Source organism: Dipodomys merriami, unplaced genomic scaffold (genome assembly GCF_024711535.1).
Source record: "Dipodomys merriami isolate MVZ:Mamm:240054 unplaced genomic scaffold, mDipMer1.0.p SCAF_52, whole genome shotgun sequence".
Lineage (NCBI taxonomy): Eukaryota > Metazoa > Chordata > Mammalia > Rodentia > Heteromyidae > Dipodomys > Dipodomys merriami.
In genome coordinates, this window is record NW_027206091.1 from 9,604,521 (window position 1) to 9,630,989 (window position 26,469).

At 52.8% G+C, this 26,469-nt stretch overlaps 3 protein-coding genes across 6 annotated transcripts in view; 1 reads left to right on the plus strand and 2 right to left on the minus strand.

Annotated features, from left to right (window-relative positions):
* The window catches only part of LOC138811258 (DNA-binding death effector domain-containing protein 2), a 15,178-nt gene extending 13,303 nt beyond the window's left edge, over positions 1-1,875 (minus strand). Inside the window, exons 1-2 of one of the 2 annotated variants that reach the window (XM_069998992.1) lie at positions 1,749-1,875; positions 715-1,033 (exon numbers count right to left, since the gene is read on the minus strand). In XM_069998992.1, coding sequence (XP_069855093.1) covers positions 715-976 — 262 coding nt within the window. In that variant the 5' untranslated portion in view covers positions 977-1,033; positions 1,749-1,875. Of the gene's footprint in view, positions 1-714; positions 1,086-1,748 lie in introns of both variants that reach the window. The other variant, XM_069998991.1, reaches the window with a different exon arrangement.
* Positions 1,283-22,775, plus strand: LOC138811245 (zinc finger protein 526-like). 3 transcript variants are annotated; one of them, XR_011367343.1, is made up of 4 exons: positions 3,958-4,039; positions 8,047-8,150; positions 8,240-10,305; positions 22,490-22,775. XR_011367343.1 is itself a non-coding variant. In XM_069998969.1 (3 exons), the coding sequence occupies exon 3, from the start codon at positions 8,257-8,259 to the stop codon at positions 10,252-10,254; it is 1,998 nt and encodes a 665-aa protein (XP_069855070.1). In that variant the 5' UTR covers positions 1,283-1,374; positions 8,047-8,150; positions 8,240-8,256; the 3' UTR covers positions 10,255-11,649. The 3 variants fall into 3 exon arrangements, 2 of the variants coding, with proteins under 2 accessions (XP_069855070.1, XP_069855069.1); XM_069998969.1 differs by lacking the exons at positions 3,958-4,039; positions 22,490-22,775 and adding an exon at positions 1,283-1,374 and having other exon boundaries at positions 8,240-11,649; XM_069998968.1 differs by lacking the exon at positions 22,490-22,775 and having other exon boundaries at positions 8,240-11,649.
* Gsk3a (glycogen synthase kinase 3 alpha) lies at positions 12,384-25,076 on the minus strand. Its single transcript, XM_069998989.1, has 11 exons — positions 24,607-25,076; positions 22,725-22,912; positions 19,070-19,153; positions 18,815-18,925; positions 16,970-17,100; positions 16,771-16,877; positions 15,487-15,584; positions 15,294-15,389; positions 14,544-14,730; positions 14,113-14,205; positions 12,384-13,059 (listed from the first exon to the last, which is right to left on the minus strand). The coding sequence occupies exons 1-11, from the start codon at positions 24,887-24,889 to the stop codon at positions 12,986-12,988; spliced, it is 1,452 nt and encodes a 483-aa protein (XP_069855090.1). The 5' UTR covers positions 24,890-25,076; the 3' UTR covers positions 12,384-12,985.
* Between the last annotated feature and the right edge of the window lie 1,393 nt (positions 25,077-26,469).

Consider the following 26,469-nt stretch of genomic DNA (forward strand, 5'->3'; position numbering starts at 1 on the left):
GGCAAGCCTCCCTCCTCCCTCTCCATGTTGTGGCTTCAGTCCACACTCTGATGGTGCACGTTGGCCTCTGGAATGCCAAGCTCATCCCCACCTAGAGCTTGGGGGCTTGCCTTTCCCTCTACTGGGGATTTTTCTCCCCTGAAATGGATACAGGGCTGGAAGTGCAGCCTCGCTCCAAATATCATCTCAGAAAGCTCTTCCTTCGCTGACATCAATATAAAACATTATAGTATGGCATTCTATCCCTCATCACATCTACAAGTTACTTGTTTCTCATCCAATTCGTCCGCTACAAGTCCATTTCAAAGAACAAACATCTAAACCCATCATCTTACAGCCTCTGTCCCAGGCAAGCAAGATTCAGTGAAGCAAGCTGCTTAACTTCTTCTGGACCTGTTTTCCTCCCTGTACAGCGCGAGAGGGGTGGGGGAACCATAGCAGGACTTCCTTGTGGAATTTACTGAGAAGGTACAAGAGGTCACAGTTCATGTGAAGGGTTCTGTTCTGGAATAAAACAAAACTCCCTCCATCCACAGTGCTGGCGATCGGATAAGGTCACTCTTCCTAAATTAGGCCCTTTGTGTTTCTCACTGGAGGACGAAGTCAGAACGGCCGCTGAGCGTCTGCTGGGAGCCAGGCCTTCTCCCCCACCCCACCCCACCCCACCCCACCCCACCCCCGTGGGAAGTCTGGCCCCCTCCTGTTCAACCTTACCTGGCCGCCGCCGCTTGCGGGCCAGGTGCGGGAGCAGGTCGTGGCGGGCCAGCACCCGCAGGAGTTGGCCCAGCAGCCTCAGGTTGCTCTCGTCACACTGACCACGACGCTCCAACTCCAGTAGCAATTCTAGGCCGCTGCGAGCACGGGCCAGCCCACCGGCGGCACCGGGGGTCTCATCCAACAGGAAAGCCAGAAGCTCCAGCTCACATTCGGTCAGTTGTCCGCCCACAACCTCGAACATACGGTGAAGCGACAGCATGCCGTAGTAATCCAAACACTCATCCTCCTCCCAGCTCGGGGCCGGGGTCGACCCGGACTGCGCCATTCCCGGGAGGGGGAGGGGTGCGGAACAAGTTCAGAACCAAGGCCTAGAACCCACACACACGGCAGGGAGGAGGCAGCGGTCAGCAATGCACAGGCCTAGACCTCACACGGGCCAGGGAGTGTCTCCCGCGCGGTTCCCCCGCCCCCGACGGGACCACCCACACACACACACACCCCACCGACCATCCCAGTCTCCCCCTGCCCCGGAAGAAAATGGTATCGCCCGAGGTCCCCTTAGTAACGGGTCCGAGACGCCAGACCACCGCTTGGTCCTCCGACCAGCCGAGGCGGCCAAGCCCAGACGCTCCTCTCTCGCTCGCTCTCTCTACCGAGGTACCTTCCCAACTAGCTCCCGAACCATCGCAGAGATCTGCGCGCACGCAGCCATGCCTTGTTTACATCCCGTTCCGGGGCACCTTGTCCCCGCTGCCCCGGCGACTTTGGGTCGGCACCGTCCAGATGTGGCCCTGGGCTCAGGCCAGTTGAGCAAATGTCATCTGGCTAGCCCCGAGTGGCACCGACTCCGAGTCACCCACCATCTCCTACCAAGTGGGGCCAGCCAAGGCCAATCCTATGCCCCATACGGTCCGAATCCGACCCCTCCACCTTGGGAAAAGGGTGGTGGGCCCACCCTCGCCCCGGCACCAAAATGGTGCCGTCTACCCGCCACCAAGTCTCCCTGTTTGTAGGCCTCTTTAGATCCTCACCGGAATCCGGCGTCCGATGGACTCCCCGGGCGACGGCCGCAGCCACTTGTTTTGGATCTTTCTGGCACCTTCTCTATTATTACGCCTGCGTCACTTAGCTCCTCCTCCTGCCCTCCCCCCTCCCCCCACAACTCGCGCAGGTGCGACCGCCACGCCCCCTCTGCGCAGGCGCAGGAAGAGCCCCCAAGCCCCGCCCCCAACCGAAGTGCCGGAGTTTGTCTGTATTGCGCTTGCGCACAGTCGGAGCCTTGCTGCGTCGGACGCTCCCAATCGCTGGGTCCCTGTACTTGAGCCACCTGGACAGGGCGGGGCGGGGCGGGGGGGGGGGGGAGTGGAGGAGGAAAGGGGGAGGGGGGAGCGGCTCCTGTTATCCCCCATCCCAACCTATAGGAATTTATCCATCTCGAAGACTAGGTATTCCTCGCCTCATCATTTATACGCTCACCTTTTACCCCTGTCCCCCGCTTGCCCGTGGAAAGGACCACTCACCAACTCATGTCACTCAGTAACTCCCAGGACCTGGACACTCGTCCCTGAGCAACCAGAAACGTAAATCCGAACTGTGCTGTCTCATAATCCTGGACTTTAGGGAATGCACCCTCACCCAGAGAGAACCCCTCCTCCTCTCCCCTCCCCTCATACCCCCTGCATCCATAAATTCCTTCCCTTGACTGGAACCAGGGTTCTTCCCCATTCTCTAACACGTCCTTCCAACCCGCGGTAAATCCCTCCACCACGACGTGCACCTCTCGAAGGAGCCTATCACGACCCCGACCCCACCCCAGGGTTCTAAAGGCCCCTCCATAAACCCCTTCCCATCCCCTTCGCTCTCTGCCCTCCAGCGCCACCCAGGTGCTCTCCTCCCTAACCTGCACCAAGGAGAGCAAGTCTGTCCCGGAGGTAAGGCGTTGAGGCTGTGGCATGTGTGCATGTGTGCGTCCTCTGCCACGGGGCCTGGAGCGTGACAACCGCTCTGCCACCTCCACTTAGGTGACTCAAGGTCAGGCCTGGCACGTGCCTGAGACAAAGTCTCCTTTCCCCAGCCGCTTCACACCCCCGAATTATCTCCCCTTGAGAGGCAGAAGACCTAGGTCCTGGCTGGGGATTCACTCAGTACTAGCTGTGCTCTCAGGTGGCAGCAATGACCTTGGAAAAATCTCCTCTGAACCTCAGTTTCTCCATCTGTTAAATAGATGAATAGCAATGGTCCCGTTTGGAAGCATAGTGGTGAAGTAGGAGCAGCCCTGTAAATGACTAACATTCGATCAAATGAAGAGAAGAGGGCGCCGAAGAGGGCGCCTGGTGACTCACAGCTGTCATCTAGCTACTCAGGAGGCTGAGATCCGAGGATCACGGTTCAAAGCTAGCCCAGGCAGGAAAGTCCGTGAGACTCTTATCTCCAATAAACCATTAAACACCAGAGTAGAAATGTGGCTTAAAGGGGTAGCTAGCTCTGAGCAAAGGAGTTCAGGAACAGTGCCCCAGTCCTGCGATCAAGCCTCGGTACTGGCACAAAAAGGAGGGAGGGGGAGGGAAAAGCAATCTTATTAACTGGGAAGGGTTATGTCTGTTAGATGGGTTATACTGGCTATCCAGTATAACGTTTTAAGGGGGGTAATAACAACCAGTCCTTTCTACAGCTTTTGAGATGGATGTGTTTAAAGCCCACTGTACTTATGAGCAAAAGCGAGGCTGGTAAAGATGAAGTATCTCAAGTATGTCTGGCTTCAAAGTTGCGCTCTTAGAGATAGTCTCTTCAGCCATGAAATAACACTTCTGGGTGGATATTACTGAAACAGATTATGGGCAAGTACGAAAAAGAGAACGATGAAACCTATAGAAATTGTATTAGGAAGGGGAGAGGAGAGCAATAAAGAAAAAATATAGCCGGAGAGGGGAGAGAATAAAAAGGAAAGAAATGACACCTCCGTCAGTTTTTCCGCCGCTAACCTCCCTCTAGGGACCCTCGCTCCGTAAGGGCGCCCACTTCACTGAACTTTCAAACTGGGCAGAAAAGCAGCAGGCAGCCAAGAAGAACTGCGCAGGCGCGTCTCCTCGCCCCAGGGCCCGCCCACAGGGGCGCAGACGTGCGTGCGTGGAGAAACTCGCTGAGCCCCGCCTGAGCGCCAACACGCAGGCGCGAGGGCGCGTGCCCTGCGCTGCCGGCTCTGATTGGCTATTACGAGCAAGGGCGCCGCCCAATGGGAGGCGTGGATAGTAAGGGGTCCTACACGCCCGGGAGCAGAGGGTCTGTGTCAAGAGAGCGACCAGGGTTGTTGGAGATCAGAGAGGTGGGTGCGGGCGCCGTCGGGCGGGTGGGAAAAAGGGCGCTGGGCGTATGGAGGTGGGCAGAAGGGAAAAAGCAAGGGAGACACGAGGGGATCAAAGAGCTTTGGGGCCTGCGTTCAGGGCAGGAGCCCGGGAGGGTGGAAAGAGGGTGCTCTTTCCTGTGTCCCCCGGGGGGCGGGGGCCTTGGTGGAGCTCCTAGGGCATGCAGGACCCCAACTGGCCCCCGTCACCTCCTGCAGCGACCCCGATCGGGCAGCCAAGGAGGACAGTCTGGCAGAAGAAAAGGGGTTGTGTGGTGGGAAAGTTGAAACTTTAAGGCCTCCTGATAGGTTCTTTTTCCTGGAAGTACTTATGTATGAAAAAGCCCCCCTCCCCTATTCTTCCCCTCCAGAGGCTCGTAATTCAGGATTTGGGAATGAGAAATGTAAGATGTCGGAAAATATAAATTTTGAATCCCTGGCCCACCTTCCAAGAGAGAGACATTTATTGGGGGAGGGGAGGGTATTTTGCGCAAGCTCTAGGGGACTGAAAAACAGGAAAACACCCTCGCTGGTCAAATCCAGAAAGATTCTGTGTGGAATTGTGAACAGGATCCTGGCCACTCAAACAATACATTAAAAAATGGAAAAAAAATGGATTTTGAATAGATTCGGGAAGTTTAGCCTAAGATCACTTAGTGAATTATTTATACATGGGATATTTATTTGGGCATGAACTAAAAGCAGAGCCCTGTGCTGGTGGTGAGTGGTGGAATACACGATAGAACAGGGAAGTTGGTCTGGAAGAAAGGGAGTGGGCACAAGGTTAAATCCCCAAGGCCTTGGGTTTCCTTACTCATTTATTAAATACTTTTATGTACCTGCTGTGCTGGTCATGATTCTTGGCACTGGAAATGTGTCAGTAATGAAACAGGCTAACCTCTGCCTTCTGGGAGCTGAATATAAACAACTTCTATATATAGAATGATAAGCAAACCTCCACTTGTCTCTAGCAGTAACAGATGAGATGCAGAAGAGGTTAAAACAAAACAACAAATACCACTGGGCACTGGTGGGTCTTGCCAGTAATCCTAGCTACTCAGGAGGTTGAGATCTGAGGATCATGGTTTTTTTGTTTAGGTTTTGGGTTTTTTTTTTTTGCCAGTCCTGGGGATTGAACTCAGAGCCTGAGAACTATTTCTGAGCATCTTTCTGCTCAAGTCTACCACTTAAGCCACAGCACCACTTTTGTCTTTTTCTGTTTTTGCTTTTGTTTTGTTGGTCGTGGGGCTTGAACTCTGGGATTGGGCGTTATCCCTCAGCTCTTCAGCTCAAGATGAGCACTCTACTGCTTGAGCCACAGCACCATTTCTGGTTTTCTAGTGGTTTATTGGAGATACGAGTCTCACAGACTTTCCTGCCTGGGTTGGCTTTGAACCATGATCCTCAGATCCCAGCCTCCTGAGTAGCTAGGATTACAGGCATGAGCCACTGGTGCCCTGCACTTTTTCTATTTATGTGATGCTGAGGAATCGAACTCAGGGCCTTGTGCTTGCTAGGCAAGCACTGTACCACTAAGCCACATTCCCAACCCTAAGGATCATGGTTTGAAGTGAACCTAGGCAGGAAAATCCATGCTTTTATTTTTTATTTTTTTATTTTTTCCATGGGGCTTGAATAAGGGCCTGGGCACTATCCTTGAGCTTTTTTTTTTTTTTTTTTTTTGGGGGGGGTCCAGTCGTGGGGACTGAACTCTGGGCCTGGGCACTGTCCGTCAGCTCTTCAGCTCAAGGCTAGTGCCCTACCACTGAGCCACAGTGCCACTTCCAGCTTTTTTCTTTTTGCTTATGTGGTGCTGAGGAATCGAACCCAGCGCCTCAGACATGCAAGGCAAGTGCTCTACCACTGAGCCACCTTCCCAGCCCCCCCTGAGCTTCTTTTGCTAAAGGCTGATACTCTCTTTCACTAAGCTACATTCCCATCCCAGCAAATGCATTTTTTTTTTTTGCCAGTACTTGAACTCAGTGCCTGGGCACTGTCCATGAGCCTCTCTGTGCTCAAGGCAATTGCTCTACCACTTGAGCCACAGCGCCACTTCCCACTTTTTCTGTGTATGTGGTACTGAGCAATCGAACCCAGGGCTTCATGCATGCTAGGCAAGCACTCTACTGCTAAGCCACATTCCCAGCCCCCCCCCCCAGCAAAGGCATTTTTAGTATTTCATCATATACAAAGTATTTTTAAATAATTTATCTCAATTGTCACAGTGACTCAGACAGAAGTATGTTATTGAGCTGGGTGCCAATGGCTCACGCTTGTAATCCTAGCTACTCAGGAGGCTGAGATCTGAAGATCGAGGTTCAAAGCCAGCCTAGGCAGGAAAGTCCGTGAGACTCTTATCTCCAATAAACGACTAGAAAACCGGAAGTGGTGCTGTGGCCCAAGTGGTAGAGGGCTCGCCTTGAGCTGAAGAGCACAGGGACAGCGCCCAAGCCCAGAGTTCAAGCCCCATAACCGACAAAAAAAAAAAAAAAAAAAAAAGTTATTGAGCTATGTTTGTTGTGGTTGGCAGCCATGGGGCTTAAACTCAGGGTCTGGATGCTGTCCCTGAGCTCTGTCACTCAAGGCCAGTACTCTACCACTTTGATTCACAGCTCCACTTCATGAAATTCTTTTTTTTTGGTGTGTGGGAGGGGGTCCGGTCGTGGGGCCTGAACTCTGGGCCTGGGTGCTGTCCCTTAGCTCGTCAGCTCAAGGCTAACACTCTACCACTTGAGCCACAGTGCCACTTCCAGCTTTTTTCTTTTTGCTTATGTGGTGCTGAGGAATCGAAACCAGGGCCTCATGCATGCAAGGCAAGCGCTCTACCACTGAGCCACCTTCCCAGCCCTTCATGAAATTCTTTTTTTTTTTTTTTTTTTGCCGGTCATGAGGCCTGAACTCTGGGCACTGCCCCTCAGCTCTTCAGCTCAAGGCTAGCGCTCTACCACTGGAGCCACAGCACCACAGCCGGCTTTTTCTGTTTATGTGGTGCTGAGGAGTTGAACCCAGGGCCTCATGCTTGCAAGGCAAGCACTCTACCGCTGAGCTACCTTCCCAGCCCCCCTTCATGAAATTCTTATCTCCACTTAACTAACAAAAAGCCAGAAGTGGAGCTGTGGCTCAAGTGGTAGAAAGCCAACCTTGAGCAAAAAAAGCCAAGGGACAGTGCCCAGGCCCTAAGTTCAAGCCCCGTGGCTGCCAACCACAACAACAAACATAGCTCAATAGCATACTTCTGGCTGGGTCACTGGCACACTAAAAAGAGAGAGGAAAACTTGGAAGAGCAAATAGCAGTATAAAAAATCAGAGCCACAAACCTAGACTTGTAGTAGTTCCCAGGACTGTTCTAATCAGGACCTGGACACTCCTCCGTTGGAATGCCTCCCACTTCTAATGGCAACCAGGAACCTAAATCTCAACTTTTGGAGAACTTCAAGCAATGGCTCTTGCTAATAACCTTGATCAAAAAACCAGGGCTTTGTAGTCAGTTCTGCTTTTTTTTTTGGGGGGGGGGTCTGGTTGTGGGGCCTGAACTCTGGGCCTGGGCGCTGTCCCTCAGCTCTTCAGCTCAAGGTTAGCACTCTACCACTTAAGCCACAGCACCACTTCTGGTTTTCTTCTTTTTGCTTATGTGGTGCTGAGGAATTGAACCCAGGGCCTCAGGCATGCAAGGCAAGTGCTCTACCACTGAGCCACCTTCCCAGCCCCGTCAGTTCTGCTTTCAATCCCATTTCTTACCTGTGAAAACAATTTCAGAGAGAACACATATGCAAGCAATGGAGCTCAGATGCAGGCTGAGAGAAGTCTGGTTCCAGGGCCTTAAATACTTTGCTGAGAGGCTTTGCACAAAGAGGAAACAGCACCACACAGGCAAAGGTTGTGAGGCAGGAAAAAATACAACGTATTCTCAGAAAAGAGTGTGACTGGGCCTCTGGGAGAGGAGAGCAGCAGGAGAGGCCAGCCTTCTGAGTGCTCACTGTCTCCTGCAGGTGCTTGGCTGCTGTGGCTGACATGATGTTCAGAGACACAAGGTCCTGGAAGATTAAGGCAGATACTTTGGACTAAGATTTGGAGTAGTGGTTGGCAGAGACTGGTAAGTAATGGGGTAAGCAAGGGAACTCCTCGAGATCGCCCACCTTGCCTCGGTTCTGGTGTGTCACTGGTCTGTGCCTCTTTCTCCAGGCACTGCCTTCCCCGAGATGGCTGAGGTGGTGGCTGAGGTGGCTGAGATGCTGACCCCGTCACAAGGGGCAGTGGAGATGTCCACATCTCTGTCAGGGGAGCTGGCAGAGATGGCCACAGAGGTGACGGAGATGACCCCTGGGGAGGCCCTTGCTTCCTCCCTCTTCTTCCAGCACCACCAGTTCATGTGCTCCGAGTGTGGCAGCCTGTACAACACCCTGGAAGAAGTCCTCTCTCACCAGGAGCAGCATGTGGCCACTGTGTCGGAGGAGGAAGCACTGACCACGCATGGCCTAGGCCTGGAGCCTGAGCTGGTGCCAGCCACCGAGGAGGGGCCTTTCCAGTGTGGAGAGTGCAGCCAGCTCATCCTGTCCCCCAATGAGCTTCTGGCCCACCAGGATGCCCACCTCCAGGAGTCTGCAAGCCAGATCCAATACCAGTGCGGGGATTGCCAGGAGCTCTTCCCCTCACCCGAGCTGTGGGTAGCTCACCGAAAGGCTCAGCACCTTTCAGCTCCTGCGGCAGAACCGGCGGTGCCACCTCCTTTGCCTCCCCCACCTCCCCCACCCACTGTCAAGATGGAGCCCTATGAGTGTCCTGAATGTTCCACCCTCTGTGCCACCCCTGAGGAGTTCTTAGAGCATCAGGGTACCCACTTTGACTCCCTGGAGAAAGAAGAACGCAACGGGTTAGAGGAGGAAGAGGAGGAGGAGGAGGAGGAAGAGGAAGAGGAAGAGACAGAGGAGGACGAGGACCTTGCTGATGACGCCACAGGCAATGGTGACAAGTCCACGGATGGCCGGGCTCAGGGCTGTGGGGATTGTCCCCCGCGTTGTCCCACATCAGGGGCAGGGCGGCGACACCGGCGGGCATCACGTGGGCTGACGTCCGCCAGCCACCCTTTCCACTGCAGCCAGTGTCAGCGCAGCTTCAGCTCTGCAAACCGCCTGCTGGCCCACGGGCGGGCCCACGTGGGAGGCACCCACGAGTGTACCACCTGCTCCAAGGTGTTCAAGAAGGCAGCCTCTCTGGAGCAGCACCAGCGGCTGCACCGCGGGGAGGCCCGCTACCTCTGCGTGGACTGTGGCCGCGGCTTCGGCACGGAGCTCACCCTGGTGGCTCACCGGCGGGTTCACACCGCCAACCCACTGCATCGCTGTCGCTGCGGCAAGACGTTCAGCAACATGACCAAGTTCCTCTACCACCGGCGGACCCACGCTGGGAAAAGCGGGACGCCTACCTCGGCGGCGGCAGTCAGCATCTCCCCGAGCCCTGCGGAGGCCACGCCCCCGGCCCCGCCCCCGGTCCCGCCCCCTGCCGCCCAGCTGCCCTGCCCGCAGTGCTCCAAGTCCTTCGCCTCCGCCTCGCGGCTCTCCCGGCACCGGAGAGCTGTGCACGGGCCCCCCGAACGACGGCACCGCTGCGGCGTTTGTGGCAAGGGCTTCAAGAAGCTGGTGCATGTACGCAACCACCTGCGGACACACACAGGCGAGAGGCCTTTCCAGTGCCACTCGTGTGGCAAGACCTTCGCTTCCTTGGCCAACCTCAGCCGCCACCAGCTGACCCACACCGGCGTCCGTCCCTACCAGTGCCTGGACTGTGGCAAGCGCTTCACCCAGAGCTCCAACCTGCAGCAGCACCGGCGGCTGCACCTACGGCCCGTGGCCTTCGCCCGCGCCCCCCGCCTCCCCATCACGGGTCTCTACAACAAGAGCCCCTACTACTGCGGGACCTGCGGCCGCTGGTTCCGTGCCATGGCGGGCCTGCGGCTGCATCAGCGAGTCCATGCCCGCGCCAGGACTATGACACTGCAGCCCCCCAGATCGCCACCTCCTGCCCCACCGCCGCCCCCCGAGCCACAGCAGACGATCATGTGCACGGAGCTGGGGGAGACCATCGCAATCATTGAGACGTCCCAGCCCCTGGCACTGGAGGATACACTGCAGCTGTGCCAGGCTGCACTGGGTGCCAGCGAAGCCAGCGGGCTGTTGCAGTTGGACACGGCCTTCGTGTGACCCCCGACGAAGAGCCCTGAGGAAAGGGTTTGGTTGTAACAGCAAGGGCAGGTACCTCTGGGGGTGGGGTGGTGGGAGGGTAAAGAACCTTCTGGCAAGCTGGTCTGGCACCCATCATGTGCCAGGATCCACCCCTGGCCTCCTCTACCGAGTCCTCAGAAGAGCCCTGCCAGGTTTCTCTGCCCAAGGGGAAACTGAAGCTGAGATGTGATGTGATCTGTCCCAGGTCACCCTACTTCCTTGCCAAGTGGGGTTTGCCAAAGCTCTTTGCACCACATTGTCCTGACCTAGCAGCATCAGGTAACTATGTGCCAGGTGTGTGCCGGGCACACTCATATACCTCTTCAGATGCTCTGCTTGTCCCCCTAGCCCTTGCCTTCTTTGGACTTTTGAGCACCCAGGGCGTAGCTCTTGGCCACTATCTCAACTCTGGCCATGTGGAAGGAAATCTGTAAGTACCTGGGGACTCAGCTTCCAGTCTGGGTGTTGCTGGAGACCCAGGAATGAGCCAGGCACAGGCTCTGCCCTCAGGCATGCTTGGTCTGGTAGGCGCACACACAAGTATAGACAGCTTGCTCTCTGACGGGTGTCTTATTGCTTCATTCAGCCTGCGTGTGCTAAGGCCTCCCCTACATAGGCTAGGCAGTGCTGTGGGTCAGAGATGAGTCACACCTGAGGATCCCCTGGGCTGTGGTGGCTTGTGCAGGCTCCTCCCAGACTAGAGACAGTATTCTAGGTAGGAGGCCAAGAGTACAAGACACTGCCCAGAGGGAGCCCCAGAAATAGGAATCAATCTGCTAGTCAAAAGCACATTCCAGACAGACAACAAACACAAGAGAAGGGTGAGTCCTTGGTATATTTGAAGAACATCTAATTATCCACAAGTGCAGTAAATGAACACTTGACTGCTTGCAATGGCAGGCACTGCACTTAGCCCTGTACAGTTCTAGGATCCCAGCAGGCTGAGGTACATCATGTCATCCCTGTCATACAGGTGAAAGCACAGGACAGAGACTTGCCCAAGGCCTCACAGCCTGGCAGAGGCATTGTGACATTTGTACTAAGTGACTCCTGAAGGCCAGGATTGCACTGTGGTGGTGTCATGATGAATTAGACCTGAAACCTGCATGAAGACTGGAACTCATCCTAACTGCAGGAAAGTACTAGTTAGGATTTGAGGGAGCCTAGTAAGATCAAAGGTCTTTGGGACAGGATTCCCAGTTTTTTCAGAGGGAGTCCTTCCCTAAAAGGTTGCAGATCACAGTAGGTCAGTGTGAGGCAGGCTTCCCTCACCCAGCCTATAGACCCTGATGCTTCAGCAGGCCAAGTAGAATGAATGCTGCTGAGACAGGTTGTCCAGGGAGGCTAAAAGGCCTTGGGAGTTAGGCTGAGTAATTCAAGGTCTTGTGGGGGGGGGGGGGTAAGGTCTGCCAGGGGTCAGTGAGAGGCTAGAGATGTCCAGGAAGGGAAAATGTCCAGGCAGGGAACTATGGGGGTAAGAGGAAGGTAAGGACACCTTCAGTGACCATAGTCCACACCTGGCCAAGACCTGTTCTTGCTCCTTGTCTAATCTGCGTGCTTGATGAATCCATTTTACAAATGGTGAAGTCAGGCTGATGTTGAGCAACACAGGGACAAAGTTCATGCTGGGCGGTAAGAAGATGCAGAAGTCGGGGGGAAAGCCGAGCTATGCCCTTCTTCATTCCTACTATGAGGGGGTCACCTGTATCTCCCAACTGGGAGTCTGCAGGTCTGGATGTTTTCCCCAGGACCAGCCCTGTGTTTCAGTCTTGACTCTGCTACTTAAGTTCTATTTAAGGCCTCAACCCCTCCCATCCCCAACCCTCCCACTAGTCTGGGGGTATACATCCCCCCTCCCTAAGCAGTAGATGATTTATACATTGTCACAGGTGGGCTCTGTGCAGGCCTTTACCATGCTCAGGCTCCATAGGAGAGCAGCAGAGGGGAGCACTCAGGTGCCAAGTTAGGCCTGGAGTCAGGGCCAGACCTCAGGTCTCCCAGTGTTCCCCTGCTTGAAATACAACTCATTCCTCACCCCTGCAGCCCTCTCCAACCCAACACCTCTTCACCCCAGGGTGGGGAGGGGGAGACAGGCAGCCAGGCAGGAAGCAGGTTTTCATGCCAATAATTTATTGAACGGCGGTCTGTACACAGGCAAACCTTACTGTGGAAACTAAGACACCAGGGGTTCTCCCCACTCCCCTGGCCCTCCAGGGTGGGGAGAGGAGGGAGAAGGCCTTGGGAGCAGAGGACAGAAGGGGAGATACAGCTGTAGGCAAAGGGGGCAGGTTGGATGGTGCGAATCGACGTTTTCTTTAAGAAAAAAATTATAACAATCTATTTACACCCAGGGGGCCAGGGAAGAGGAGATGGGCTGGGCTTGGTCTATTTACAAGGGACACTGGAGGGAAAGAGGTGGAGGCCTGGGGGGAAGGGAGGGATACCAAGGGGGTAGGAGGTCTTCAGTACCCCCAACCCCCATCCTTCTTTCCTTCTCTTCCCTCCCCAAAACCAGTTAAAATCCTCTTAAAGAGCCCACCAGAAGTGAGGCTGGTAAGGGAGGGACTAGAGGTGGGGGTAGGGACTCATTTGCCTCTGCCTCTAGTCTAGGGGCCCAGCCGGGGAAGGAGCTTGATGGGCTATGGCCCCCCCCCTTCCCAGCCCCACTTGGGGCTCCCAGATGGATGTGGAAGGGTAATTGGTGGGGCCCTCAGGAAGAGTTACTGAGGGCAGGTGCAGTTTCAGCCGACTGCCAGTCTGGGCTGGCCTGAGTCTCGGTTAAAGCTGAAGGAAGGGGAGGGAAAAAGTGGACAATTAGCCTTGGCCTTCAGAAGTCACTCCACCCCACTCTACCCCTGGCAAAAGTAAGATCTCCTGTAATACTGCAATGAAAGTTGGAAATCACTTAGGTCCCAGGTTGCAAACTCAGATGCCAAAGGGCTAGCCTAAGGATGCAATAGCTCAAACAAAGCAAGTAAGAAGGAGCTTGGGCAACAGGATACAGCTTCCAGCTGGAGAAAGAACAGACTTGCTGCTGCCCAGTCTGATTTTCTTCCCCCAAAAGAAACAGGAAAATTGATTTTTTTTTTTTAACCTAAAATGGCACAATTTTCAAGTGTGGGCAACTCTTTATTTGGTCAAGCCAAACATAAACAGATTCCTTTGGTTTTGTAGTTAGCATTTAAGTACCAACATATGCAGCCGGGCACCAGTGGCTCACGCCTGTAATCCTAACTACTCAGGAGGCTAAGATCTGAGGATCACAGTTCAAAACCATCCCAGGCAGGAAAGTCTGTGAGACTCCAATTAACCACCAGAAAACTGGAAGTGGCTCTGTGGCTCAAGTTAAGTGCTTGCCTTGAGCTGAAGAGCTGAGGGACAGCGCCCAGGCCCAGAGATCAAGCCCCATGACCAACAAGGAAAAAAAAAAAAAAAAAAAAAAACATATGCAATACTGCCCTGACACTTGTAAATTTTGCCAGCAAAATGTCAACAGATTTCAGTTTAAGCTCAGAGCTAGTGGCTCACACCTGTAATCCTAGCTACTCAAAAGACTGAGATCTGAGGATCATGGTTTGAAGCCCACCCAGGTAGAAAAGTGTGAAACTCTAATCTCTAACTAACAGCAAAAAAAAAGTAGAAGTGAAGGGTATGGCTAATGTGGTAAAGCGCTAGAGTGCCCGCCTTGAGCTCAAGCTCTGATACTGGCACCAAAACCAAAAGTCAACAGATTAAAATACCTACAGGAAATTCCAGGCAGGATTGAACCACACAGCTCATTCCCCTCCCCAAATTCAGAAGGGCTACTTTAACCTTCAACCAATGGCCCCCACTTACCTTGTGAGGATGGGGTGAGGGAAGTAGGGCCAGGTGGGGACCTCAACTGAGGAGGGATGAGAATGGCATTGAGAGACGGTTGGATGGACAGTTCTAGAGAAGAATTGACATGTGCAGTCAGGGGGAAGGCAGGCTGGCTGGAAACCCAGTTATGATTACTCAGGGGCATCTTAACAACCAAGCTGTAAGGCTAGTTGGTGGGCACTTTTAGGCAGACTCTAAGTGTAAAACTGGGAAGAGCCTAGCACCCCGCAGATCACAGTGCTGCTTTGGCAGCTTCGGCTGCTCCCAGGTTGGGGGGGGGGCGCATCTTCCTATGCCCTAGGCCTGCCTGTACCCACTCAGCTCCCACCTCCAGTACCAAGCCTCTCCTCTGTCAATCCCTTTGTGACTGCCACACCCACTCCACAGGTGCCAACCTGTACACTCACCACCAGGACTGAAGTTGAAGAGGGGGGGAAGCGGGCGGTTATTGGGGAGCTGGGTTCCCATACACCGCAGTTCGTCAAAGAAGCTGTGGGCACAGGCCTCGAGTGGGGAGAGCCTCGAGGATGGAGTATACTCTAACAGGCTGGAACACAGCACGATGGCCTCTGGGGGCGTCCGAGATTTGAACACCTGAGGGGAGGGTCATTAAAATGAGTAGCTTTCTCATACTGGCAACAGTGCACCTCACCTCCACCCTTCCTACCAAAGCCCACCTGCTAAATAAGGAAACTGATGTCAGTGGGCAACTGATCCAGGTCCCCTGACTGTATGAACCCTACTGTGAGCCTCAGTTTCCCTGTTACAAAATTAGCAATCTTCCATTTACCCATGGGTCCTCAACTTCTAAAATTTCTTGTTGTTTTTTTTTTTTTTTTGGTCCTGGGGCCTGAACTCTGGGCCTGAGCACTGTCCCTCAGTGTTTCAACTCAAGGCTAGCACTCTACCACTTGAGCCATAGCGCCATTTCCACCTTTGTCTGCTTATGTGGTGCTGAGGAATCGAACCCAGGACCTCATATATGCAAGGCTAGCAATCTAAAACTGAGCCACCTTCCCAGCCCAAATTCCTTAAGTTTTTAAACCAGAAGGAAGCTACTGGCTAGCTCCCTGTGTAACTTCAAACCCTCTCACGCCACGATTGTGAAGCCAGGTTCCTTTTTGGCCATGCAGTCTGAGTCCCTAGCTAGGCTTTACCTTTGTCCAAGGGTGGGCTTTAATCTGTGGGAACTTGAACTCTGTGTAGTTGGGGTTCATCTCTCGGATTTGTTCCCGGGTTGGTGTTCCTAGGACCTGCAGAGAGAGGGGGATCTAAGACAAGGGCCCTATCCCTCAGCTCTCCAACACATACACACACCCCCACACACACCATCACCGGCTCTGCACTCACCTTAATGATTTCCACCAGCTGGTCCACCCCGCTGTCCCCAGGGAAGATGGGCTGCCCAAGGAGGAGCTCAGCTAGTACGCAGCCAGCCGACCACACATCTGCAAGGGAACGGATGTTCAAGACTAGGCATGCAGGGGCCCACAAGCCCATCCTCTTGCAAACACCTCTGTTCCTCTTGGTTATCCTGAGGCATCAGGAGCCCCATTTTCTCAGGTCACAGAGGAAGCACCTAGCCCAAGGTCATGCATAATCCCATACTAGAGCTCAGCTCTGCAGGTGTCTTGGTTTGCCTTGCTTCCAGCCCCATCAAGACCCCCAATGCACACTTTCTTTGCCTCTAGACTCAAAGGACAGACCAAATGAGGCCCAAATGCCAGATACCAACATGTCCTCTTGCATGCTGGGAGGGAAGGCTAAGGGGTATGCAAAGCCTTAAACGCTGAGGGGGATGCAAAGCCTTAAATCCTGAACTGCCCTTTTTCCCCATCTCCCAACCTCTTCCCTTCTTAGGGGAAAGGCTGTAGCCTGGCCTTCTCACTACTCTTCAAGGTACAAGGATGCACTGAAGGAGCACACTGCCCATCTCGTTCAAGCTCAGTCTCTCACTTGATACTCTTTCAGCTTCCCCTCAGGCCTGGAAGGTAGCACTGTCACTCACCAACAGAGGAGAGCACAGCTCTGGGAGCAGGCCATACCTCTGGATTGGCAAAGCCTTGCCTGCCAGTTGCCCCAAGGTCACCACCAGCCCTTCCCCTCCTGCTGAAAACAGAGGTCCATCTGGGAGGTTCCAGAACTGGATGGACTCTCAAGTCAGGTCAGCCTTCAAAGACCAAGCCCTGCCCATCCCAGCAGTGCAATGGTGGGCAAGTGGACTCATGGCTCCAGGCCTTGGGTCCTTTTGACAGCTCATCTAAAATGAGATGCCATACATCAGCCTTCCAAGCTTGTGGGGATCAGGTAGAAAAAGCTTTGCTGGGCATCAGAGGCTCCCACCTATTATCCTCACTACTCACAAGGCTGAGACCTGAGGATCTCAGTTCAAAGCCAGCCTAGGCAGGAAAGTCTGTGAGGCTCTTATCTCTAATCACCAAAAAGCCAGAAGTGGAGTTATGGCTCAAGTGTAGAGTGTTAAATTCTGGGACAACACCCAGTCCCTGAGTTCAAGCCCCAGGATTGGCATACAAAACAATAAAAAGATACAAAGCTTTTGTCACAAAGCCTAGCACACAGTTTTAAACCTGCCAAGACTGTCATCCATCCCCAACCCCACCCTCCGTCACAAACCGATGGATGAGGTGTAATCAGTGGCTCCAAAGATCAGCTCTGGGGCACGGTAGTAGCGAGAGCAGATGTAGGACACATTAGGCTCCCCACGTACCAACTGCTTTGCACTGAGGAAAGAGATGGGAGAAGGTAAGCACAGACCAAAGGTCAGGGGACCCTCACCCCTTCAGCCACCCCTCTCACGCCCGTTCAGGCCTACCTGCCAAAATCGCAGAGTTTAAGGACAGCAGTATCGGGGTCCACTAGCAGGTTCTGGGGCTTGATATCACGGTGACACACACCCTGGGAGTGGATGTAGGCCAAGCTCCGGAAGAGCTGGTACATGTATACCTGGAGGAAGAGGGGACAGCTGAACTGCACCCAGCCCAACCACATGGCCAACTGCTGGCCCAGTAACCAACCTCAGCCTGAAGAACCCTCCTAGCCACTCCCCCTACCAACTACCCCACGGTGCTTGAGCTTTAAGGACTTTGTTTTCAACGACCACTGAGTCCTACTCCCCTTTTCTGATTCTGGGACTACAGGTCAGAGCATTGAGCCCTGCTGCACTGATCCTGGTCTAGGCCCACACTCAACTTCTGCCATTGCTATAGTGGAAGCCTGAGAAGTAAGACAGGCAGAGGAGGTAGGCCCCTTCCCTCTCACCATAAGCCACTGGTTCTTAGGAACAGCCTCTTTCATCAGACAAACTAGCCACGAGCCAGCCCTTTTTCCAGCTGTTTTCCTGCCAGTGCCTCACTAGTACCCAAGTGCCCAGACAGCAGGACCTTGATCTTGGAGTTTGAGCACTGCTGCTGCCCCTAAGACACACCAGTGCCTGACACATGCTAACCACCCCTGGCTTCACCACACACAGGCAACTTGTGAGACCCCCTTCCTCCTTCATCCCACTCTGTCAGCAATGCTGCTTCCTGTCCGGATATGTGTTCTCTCAGTAGCATTTCTTGATCTTTCTCACTCTAAAAACCAGGCTACGCTGGGAGCTGCTTGCTTCCAGAACCCCGTCTAGTATGGGTGTAGCTTATTACTTTCATAGCTTCCTGTAATAGGAGTGCCTGTCCACCACACTGGCTATGCCTCTGGACTGCACTGGGCAGTCTGCACAGGCAGATACCACGTAGCTCTGCCTAGCCAAAGAATGTCCTCTTGGGAAGGGAGGTCCAGCAGTAGAGCCTGTGTCAATGTCATCTTATCCAGGTGCCAAGGTGCTTAAAGAACACCAGGGCCGGGCGCTGGTGGCTTACGCCTGTAATCCTAGCAACTCAGGAGGCTGAGATCTGAGGATCAAGGTTCAAAGCCAGCCCGGGCAGGAGAGACCGTGAGACTCCTATCTCCAATAAACCACCAGAAAACCGGAAGTGGCGCTGTAGCTCAAGTGGTAGAGCGCTCGCCTAGAGCTGAAGAGCTAAGGGACAGCACCCAGGCCCAGAGTTCAAGCCCCACGACCGAAAAAAAAAAAAAAAAAAGAACACCAGGGCTTGAGCAACTCTAGCAAAAGAATCCACCCGCCTCCTAATGCCACAGGTGTCACGGCCTCTGTCCTTCCTGCTACTTGTAGACTTCTCTTTCACTGGCTTGTCCACTTAAGACATCTCCTGAGGAGCTGCACCACCCAGGGCCAGGTGAGGGGAATGTGATGCAGATGGTGCAGGAAGACGCACACCCAGCTCTGCAGTGTGAATGCCAACCTTCCTTCCCACTCACCCCCAAACAAGGCTCCAAAGGCCTGGATTCTGATCTTGGTAGCTGGATCTCAACATTTTTGGTCCCTGTTCGTCCCAGTAGTGCTACTGGGCTCCTGGAGGGGCAGGCGCCTCCCAACCCCCACAGGTCCCTGGCAGATCTGCCTTCCTAACATAACCTTTGCCTTGCTTCACCTTCCCGCATTCAGCGAACTCCACCTAGGGATTGCAAGGGCAAGGGAGCCTCCCAAACCAACAAAAACTGGGAGGATAAGAACCGCCCTCACTCCCCCGCAAAACAAACAAACAAACAAAAAAAAAAAAAAACAGGGTTCTGGAGCTCCAATAGCCTGCCTGCCTACCTTGACGTAGATGATGGGGATAGTCAACTTGGCCTTGGTAAAATGGCGGGCCACCCGGTATACTGTCTCAGGCACATATTCCAGCACCAGGTTTAAGTACAGCTCATCTTTCTGTAGACAGCAAAGGAGAGGTATGAGGTCTTGTGAGGGAAGAGTGAGGAGGGGGAAGGGCAGGTGTGAGGGGGACAGTAAGGACTGGACCCGGGGGGTAAAAGCAGACAGGAAAATGGAGCCACACATGCCTCAAGGTCTCACCTTCTCCCCACTGGAGTAGAAAAAGTACCGCAGCCTCACAATATTGCAGTGGTCCAGCTTCCGCATAATCTGCAGCTCTCGGTTCTTGAGGGCAAAGGAAGAGTCTCAACAACCAACCCTCTGCCTCCCCCCTACAGGCAACCTGCTGGTTCTCCTCCCATGGCTACCAGCAGGGCAGGCAGCTGCTCCGCGGCCCTAAACCCTGCAGAAGCACACACCCACACCCATTGTTTCTCCTCCCAAGCCCCTTCCTTCCTCTCACATACACAAACTGGAAGTCTATGGATTAGTTAATCCCAGGTCACAGATGTGTCTTCTTCAACTCAGGCTTTTAGTTTTCCAACTTGGACTGGAGGCATGGCTCAAGCGATAGAATACCTGCCTAGCAAGTGCAAGGGCAAGTTCATATTCCAGTGCAAGAACAAAGAAAAAAAGGAAAGAAAAAGCCAGGCCCTGGTGACTCGCAACTATAATCCTAGCTAGTTAAGAGGCTGAGATCTGAGGATGGAGACTCAAAGCCAGCCTACGCAGAAAAGGCCGTAAGATTCTTATCTGCAATTAACCACCTCAAATCAGAAGTGGAGCTGTGGTGCAAAGTGGGAGAGCCCTAGTCTTGAGCAAAAGGGACAGTGTTCAGGCTCTGAGTTCAAGCCCCACAAGCACAAGCCCCACAAGCACCACCACCACCAAAACAAAACAAAAAAAGAAAGGGGGGCTGGGAAGGTGGCACAGTGGTAGAGCGCTTGCCTTGCATGCCTGAGGCCCTGGGTTCGATTCCTCAGCACCACATAAGCAAAAAGAAAAAAAGCCGGAAGTGGTGCTGTGACTCAAGTGTTAGAGCTCTATCTTTGAGCTGAAGAGCTGAGGGACAGTGCCCAGGCCCAGAGTTCAGGCCCCATGATTGGACCCCCCCCCCCAAAAAAAAAGAAAGGAAGGACAGATAATTGCAACCAGGCCCAGAGTTCAAGCCCCATGGCTGACCAAAAAAAAAAAAAAAAAAAGTAAAATTAAGAGCCAAGTACCAGGGACTGGGAATGTGGCTTAGTGGTAGAGTGCTTGCCTAGCATGCATGAAGTCCTGGGTTCAATTCCTCAGCATCACATACACAGAAAAGGCCAGAAGTGGCACTGTGGTTCAAATGATAGTGCTAACCTTGAGCAAAAGAAGCTCAGAGACAGTGCCCAGGCCCTGAGTTCAAGCCCCAGGACTGGGGGGGGGGGGGGGGAGCGAGAGAGCCAGGTACCAGTGGCTCACACCTGTAATCCTAGCTACTCAGGAGGCTGAGATCTGAGGATTGCTGTTCAAAACCAGCCCAGTAAGAAAGTCCTTAAGACTCTTATCTCCAATAAACTATTCAGAAAAGGCCAGAAGTGGTGCTGTGACTCAACTGGTACAGCACTAGCCTTAAGCCAAAGAAGCACAGGGATGGTTCCCAGGCTGAGTTCAAGCCCCAAGACCAGCATAAAATAAATAATTACAAATTTAAAAATAAAAGTGAGGGCTGGGAAGATGACTCAGTGGTAAAGCGCTTGCCTTGCATGCATGAGGCCCTGGGTTCGATTCCTCAGCACCTCATAAGCAAAAAGAAAAAAGCTGGAAGTGTAGCACTGTGGCTTAAGTGGTAGAGCGCTAGCCTTGAGCTGAAGAGTTGAGGGACAGCGCCCAGGCCCAGAGTTCAGGCCCCACAACCGGACCCAAAATAAATAAATAAATAAATAAATAAATAAATGTGAAATTAAGGCCAGGCACTGGTAAGTCACGCCTATAATGGTAGCTACTTAGGAGGCTTGAGATCTGAGTATGTAGTTCAAAGCCAGCCCAGGCAGGAAAGGCCATGAGACACTTATCTCCAATTAACTGCCTAAAAAGCAGAAGTGGAACGCAGTAGAGCACTAGCTTTGAGCAAAAGAAGCTCAGGGACAGTGCCCAGGCCCTAAGTTCAAGCCCTTCAACCAAAAACAACAACAAAAAAAAGAAAAGGAAGGAAGGATAGACAATTTCAACTCATTGCTGACATTTTTTTTTTTTTTTTGGAGGTCCAGTCGTGGGGCCTGAACTCTGGGCCTGGGCGCTGTCCCTCAGCTCTTCAGCTCAAGACTAGCACTCTACCACTTGAGCCACAGCGCCACTTCCGGCTTTTTTCTTTTTGCTTATGTGGTGCTGAGGAATCGAACCCAGGGCCTCAGGCATGCAAGGCAAGCGCACTACCACTGAGCTAACTTCCCAGCCCTTATTGCTGACGTTTAAAAGTGAAATTAAGAGCCAAGCACCAGTGGCGCACACCTGCAATCTTAGCTACTCAGGAGGCTGAGATCTGAGGATTGCTGTTTGAAACCAGTAGGGGTAAGAAAGTCCATGTAACTCTTATCTCCAATTAACTACCATAAAGCTGAAAGTGGAGTTATCGCTCAAATGGTAGAGCACTAACCTTGAACCTCCGCCTCCTCCCCGCCCCACCCCAGCCAAAAAAAAAAAACAAAAACTTAAGATAGCATCCAGGCCCTGAGTTCAAGCCCCATCACTGGCACATAAACAAACGAACAAATAAATGTAATCATATTTCAAGATGAAGTAGTTACAGCTGGGCATTACCTGGAATCTTAATTACTCAGAAAGCTGAGGATCCCAGTTCAAAGCTAGCCCAGGCAGCTATATCTGAGTCTTATCTCCTATTAACCAGCTTCTCTTGAAAAATCAGATGAGATGTCCACATAAGGCCCACAACTGTACTTGGCACAGGCAGCAAGAGACCAGCAGTAGCCATCTGATTCACTATGGTCCCCACCACTCTTACTAATACTGCTTCTCTTGAATGCATCTGGGAATTTGAATTTTAGCTTAGAACCTAAATCCCAGATTCCTGCCTTGTAATCCTCATGCCTCAGCATTCTCCCCATTCTCTGTTCACTTCTGGCCCTCAGGACTTCTGCTCTCAGATCCCTCTCATTTCTAAAACTCAACTCTGACTGAGTTCTGGCTGCCACTCTGAAGATCCTTTGGTCCAACAGTTCTCACTGCCCAGACCCAGACCTGACCTAGGTCCCACTCTCCCATATGCAGACTCCAATTATTCCTCTACTTCCACTTCCTCAGGTAGTTCCCTGAGTCTCTACTAGTTCACAGGGCACCTCTGCTTAAGTGGAAAAGGATACCCTTTCTTCAGGAGACAGACCCCCACACCAAAACAAGTGTTTTAGTGAGCACCATGGCAGGCTGGATTCCATCCTGCATTGGCCAAACATCTGGGGTATAAGTACAACCTTTAGGGCCAGGAGCACCAGCCTCCCCAATCTCTTTTCCCCCTCTGGAAGAACTGTAACCAAGTAGATGAGGTGGAGGGCTTGGGAATCAAACAGGCTAGCTTCTACTACTACATGGAATGCTAACAACACAAATTTCATGTCTGCTTACTTACAATAGGAATAATACCACCACCACAGAGAACCTCCAGGCAAATTAAACAAGATCATGTCAATCACTTACTTGAGCAAATGACCAATAAATGTCAGCTTTTGGCTCTCCTTGAAATTTACATTTGCCATCAACTTGTTCCCATCCATTTGGTCCCCTCTGAAACCCCAGGCTCCAGCTCTCTTGCTGGCACTTCTTTAGCCACACCCAGTCCCCAAACCTCATCTTCATTCCCGAAAGCTACCTTGAACCTCTTGTCCTGGAGAACTTTCTTGATGGCCACCAGTTCCCTTGTCTCTGCCAGCCGTGCCTGGTACACAACCCCAAACGAGCCATTGCCAATCACTTTGATGTCTGTGTATGCCACCTCCTGGGTGCGCTCTGGGCCTTGGCCTAAGGTGGCTACCACTGTGGTCACCTTCCCGCTGTCACCTGGGGAACAAAGAGGACACTCAATCCACTGGCCTTTGCCCTCTGGCTACCACCCTCTCCAGGGCTATGGGGAGGGAGGGAAAGTATTGTAAAAAGCTCATGGGGGATGGAGGTATGGCTCAGTGATAGAGCACCTGCTTAGCAGGCATAAGGCTGGATTCTCAACACAGCAAAATATAAAATGAACAATAAAATTTTCAGGAGCTTCTTCCTTCCTGCTCATCGCTTCTGAACTTACACCTTCCAGTGACATAAGGTTTTCCTCAAGGAAACTTGAATCCTGCTTTTTCCCAAATGAGAGAACACTGATACCCAGACTTGTCACTTAAGGATTAACAATCCTAATTTCCACTTTTAGAGAGCAGCAAATCACTGGTCCCTCAGGTGACACTGGAGGATACCAACATCCTCAGGTGTTGAGTCCATATGCTCTGGGCACAAGTCCTCTAGACTTTTCTGTACTAGTAGGCAAAACCAACTGTCACTCAAGGGAGAGTCCACCTAAAATGCTCCTTCACTGGTTCAACACTGGCCTTCCTCAAAGCCTGGTAGGGTCAGCATTTCTTGGTGATGGAAACCAGTGTGTCTTACAACTACAAGCACTAGTACCCTGACCATTACTACTTTGCCTTAGAACAGAACCTGTATGGTCCAGAGCAGCAACAACCCTGAGAATGGAGAGTCTAATTGCTGTCCTAAAAGCTCCAGTTTCCACTTCCCACTTTCCAAACAGCAGCAAACCTTGGTACCATTCCCAAAGGATGGTGACCCCTTTCCTTTGGGAAACTGATAGACCAAGTCCACTTCAAGGGGCCAATGACACCTTCTTTTGAATAAAGATATTCTTATGGAGCTTTTAGGTCTTTTCCCAGCCCCCCCTCCACTCCCTTTTAGAGCCAATAACACCATTCCCCACAATGATTGGAGGTACAACCTCAGATCCATATTCTACACGAAATTAGGACCCACTCCAATTTTACTTTTGCTAAAGGAATTTTTTCAAGCCATGGGGTTTTTGTTGTTGTTCATTTTTGTTGGTTGTTTTTAAAGAGCAGTGACAACTGACTAGGTCAGTTTATTCTTACGTCTAAGCAGCAGTAACTACTAATTTCCACAACTGGATGTACAGCTTTACATATTTTGGGTGGGTAATGTCAGGCCTTATATTTTAAACCTGACCCTGTTCCTTGGGGACACGGTAACCCCAAATTCTTACTTCTAAGAGATATTTGGTCCAAATGTCCATCTTCTGAAGAAAAGCAAGTGAAGATTCCCCGTTTTTGTTTTGTTGTTGTTGTTGTTTTTTTGGGGGGTGGCAATCCTATTCTTGGTCTTGGTCTTTTAGGGAACAATAATCCTAGATCCTCATTCACAGGTGACGCTGACCTCTGATCTGATCCTGCTATGTAATGGATGGCAATGTCAAATCTCTTGTTTTGAAGGTTTAAGGACCCAAGACTTTGGTATTGGAAGAATGAGGGACCTGTGACCCCTGTTTTTCTGAGTGGTAGGAATTCTGATCCTAAAACTCCAAATAATGATAAACCACTAAACTCCTTTCTCTGGCAGGCAGAGAAGTCAGCTCGGTTCTGGGGAGGCACAGTGACCTCGAATCCTATCTGGGGACAGGAAAGACGTTTGAAAGGCTTGGAGAACCCAGACCACCACCCCACACAGGCACCCCCGGTACTCACGGCCCAGCTTCACTCCGGGCGGCGGGAAGCTGGTGCCCGCGCCAGGGCCGCCGCTGCCACCTCCGCCGCTGCTGCTGGGGCCACCCCCAGAACTCGAGGCTCCCACGCCCCCACCCATAGCCCCGACTGACGCCTTTCCGCCGCCGGTGCCGCCTGGGCCAGAGGCCGAGCCCCCGGGGCCGCCGCCGCCACCTCCGCCTCCGCCGCCAGGTTCAGCGAACGAGCTGGTCCGCGCCCGGCCCGAGCCCCCAGGGCCGCCTCCCGAAGGCCCGCCGCCGCTCATGGCGCCGAGCGCTGGCCCAGGACGCGGGGCTCGGGCTGCCCGGGCTGCCTCAGCCGCAGCCGCCGCCGCCTCCCCCGGGCTCTGGCCTCTTCCAGGCCGCGCCGCTCGGGCTCCGGCTCCGGCCCAGCGCCCGCCGCGGGGCACGCCGGGAGATGCAGTCCGCCTGCCGTCCGCGCCGCCGTCACCGCCCTCGACACGCAAGGAGGCCCGCGTGGTACGCCGGGAAATGGAGTCCGCAGTGGCTTCAGAGTAGAGGTAGGGGGTCAGGAGATGACGGTCTCTCTGCAAGTCGAGAAATAGAGTCCTGGGTAATCTGCCAACCGATTGGTGCAGAAGGCAAGCCCTGGAGGATTTTGAAAACAGAGTCACCTCCACGACAGCAACTCAGAGCCTCTAGCGGTACCTCAGAAATGAAGTCCCAGCCGCGCCATCCCCGAGCTGAGTAGGCCTGATGCACGCCGGGAAACGGAGTCCAGTCAGTTCTCTTAGCCTCTAGGCAATGGGTGACTCCCAGAGCCAGATGCACTCTGGGAAATTGAGTCCGCGCCGGTCAACCCGCAGATCTTGGTCCGCGAGGCAAGCCGGGAAATGAAGTCTGTGCCACACCCTCTCCCGCATTGCAGGTGTAAAGCGTTTTCCAAAGCACGCCGGGAAATGGAGTCCCAAATGTAGTCTTGAAACCCCCTGAGTGGATACGAGGGTTCTAGAGATAGACCAGGAAATGGAGTAGGCATCACGTTCTCTGGCTTTGTACACCAAACCGCAGTGCCTGCTGGGAACTGTAGTGGACACCAAGGTTGTTCCACTGAGATCTTAATGCCTTCTGGGAAGTGAAGTTCAAGGCAGCCTCCGAGTTATGGACAGGCGGGATTGACTAGACGCCCGAAGCATGTTGGGAATATTATAAAGCTGATCCTGACCCTTTGTGAGACCAGAATCAGAAGCTTGCTGGGAGGTGGAATGTAGTCGAGTGCCACCGGGGATTGTGGGACAAAGGGTAAGGACGGTAGTTCCCTAGAGGAACTGGAAAATGTCTCAGTTCCTCCTCTTTCACCCTCAGGTCCTTAAGTATGAACCCAAGTTGGTCGGTGACCCCTGGGAAAAGACGTCTAAGTACCTTTGAAGTCCATGTGACCACAAATCAGGAGGGGGTGGATGGGGTGGGAAACAAAAGTTTCTAGTAGAGTATCCCAGAATTTGCCTTCATATAGTCTACTTTTCTTTTTCCTATCAATATAGGTAGCACTATGAGGCAAAAATGAGCACCAAAAGAATGAAAGAGTACCGTCTGCAGCTTTACGGCTTTCGTTTGTTGCTGTTGTTGATTTGTTGCATCTGCCCGTTTGGGGAGACCAAATGAAATAAGCCGGTTTCAAGAAGTAGCCTCTGGGTTTCGTGCGCTCATTTTATCTTTAGTACCCGGAAAGATAACAGCCTCAGAGGATCGTGGGAAACAGAGTTCTTGCGTGTTTGTCCCTCCAGTCCGACGAAGGGTAGGAAATGGGGATTCTATACTTCACTTTTAACTCGAACCTATGCTCATACTAACTGATCTGGCTTTCCTGAGGACCTAAAGAAAG

Excerpts from the sequence above, each read along its gene's own strand:
- LOC138811245 (XM_069998969.1), top strand. The coding sequence starts at position 8,257 with ATGGCTGAGGTGGTGGCTGAGGTGGCTGAGATGCTGACCCCGTCACAA.
- Gsk3a (XM_069998989.1), bottom strand. The coding sequence starts at position 24,889 with ATGAGCGGCGGCGGGCCTTCGGGAGGCGGCCCTGGGGGCTCGGGCCGG. Across the intron at positions 14,731-15,293 it reads AAGCCCACCCTTGGACAAAG|GTGTTCAAATCTCGGACGCC; the intron begins GTAAAGCCTAGC and ends CCCTCCCCTCAG. Across the intron at positions 14,206-14,543 it reads CTTCAACTTCAGTCCTGGTG|AACTGTCCATCCAACCGTCT; the intron begins GTGAGTGTACAG and ends ATTCTTCTCTAG.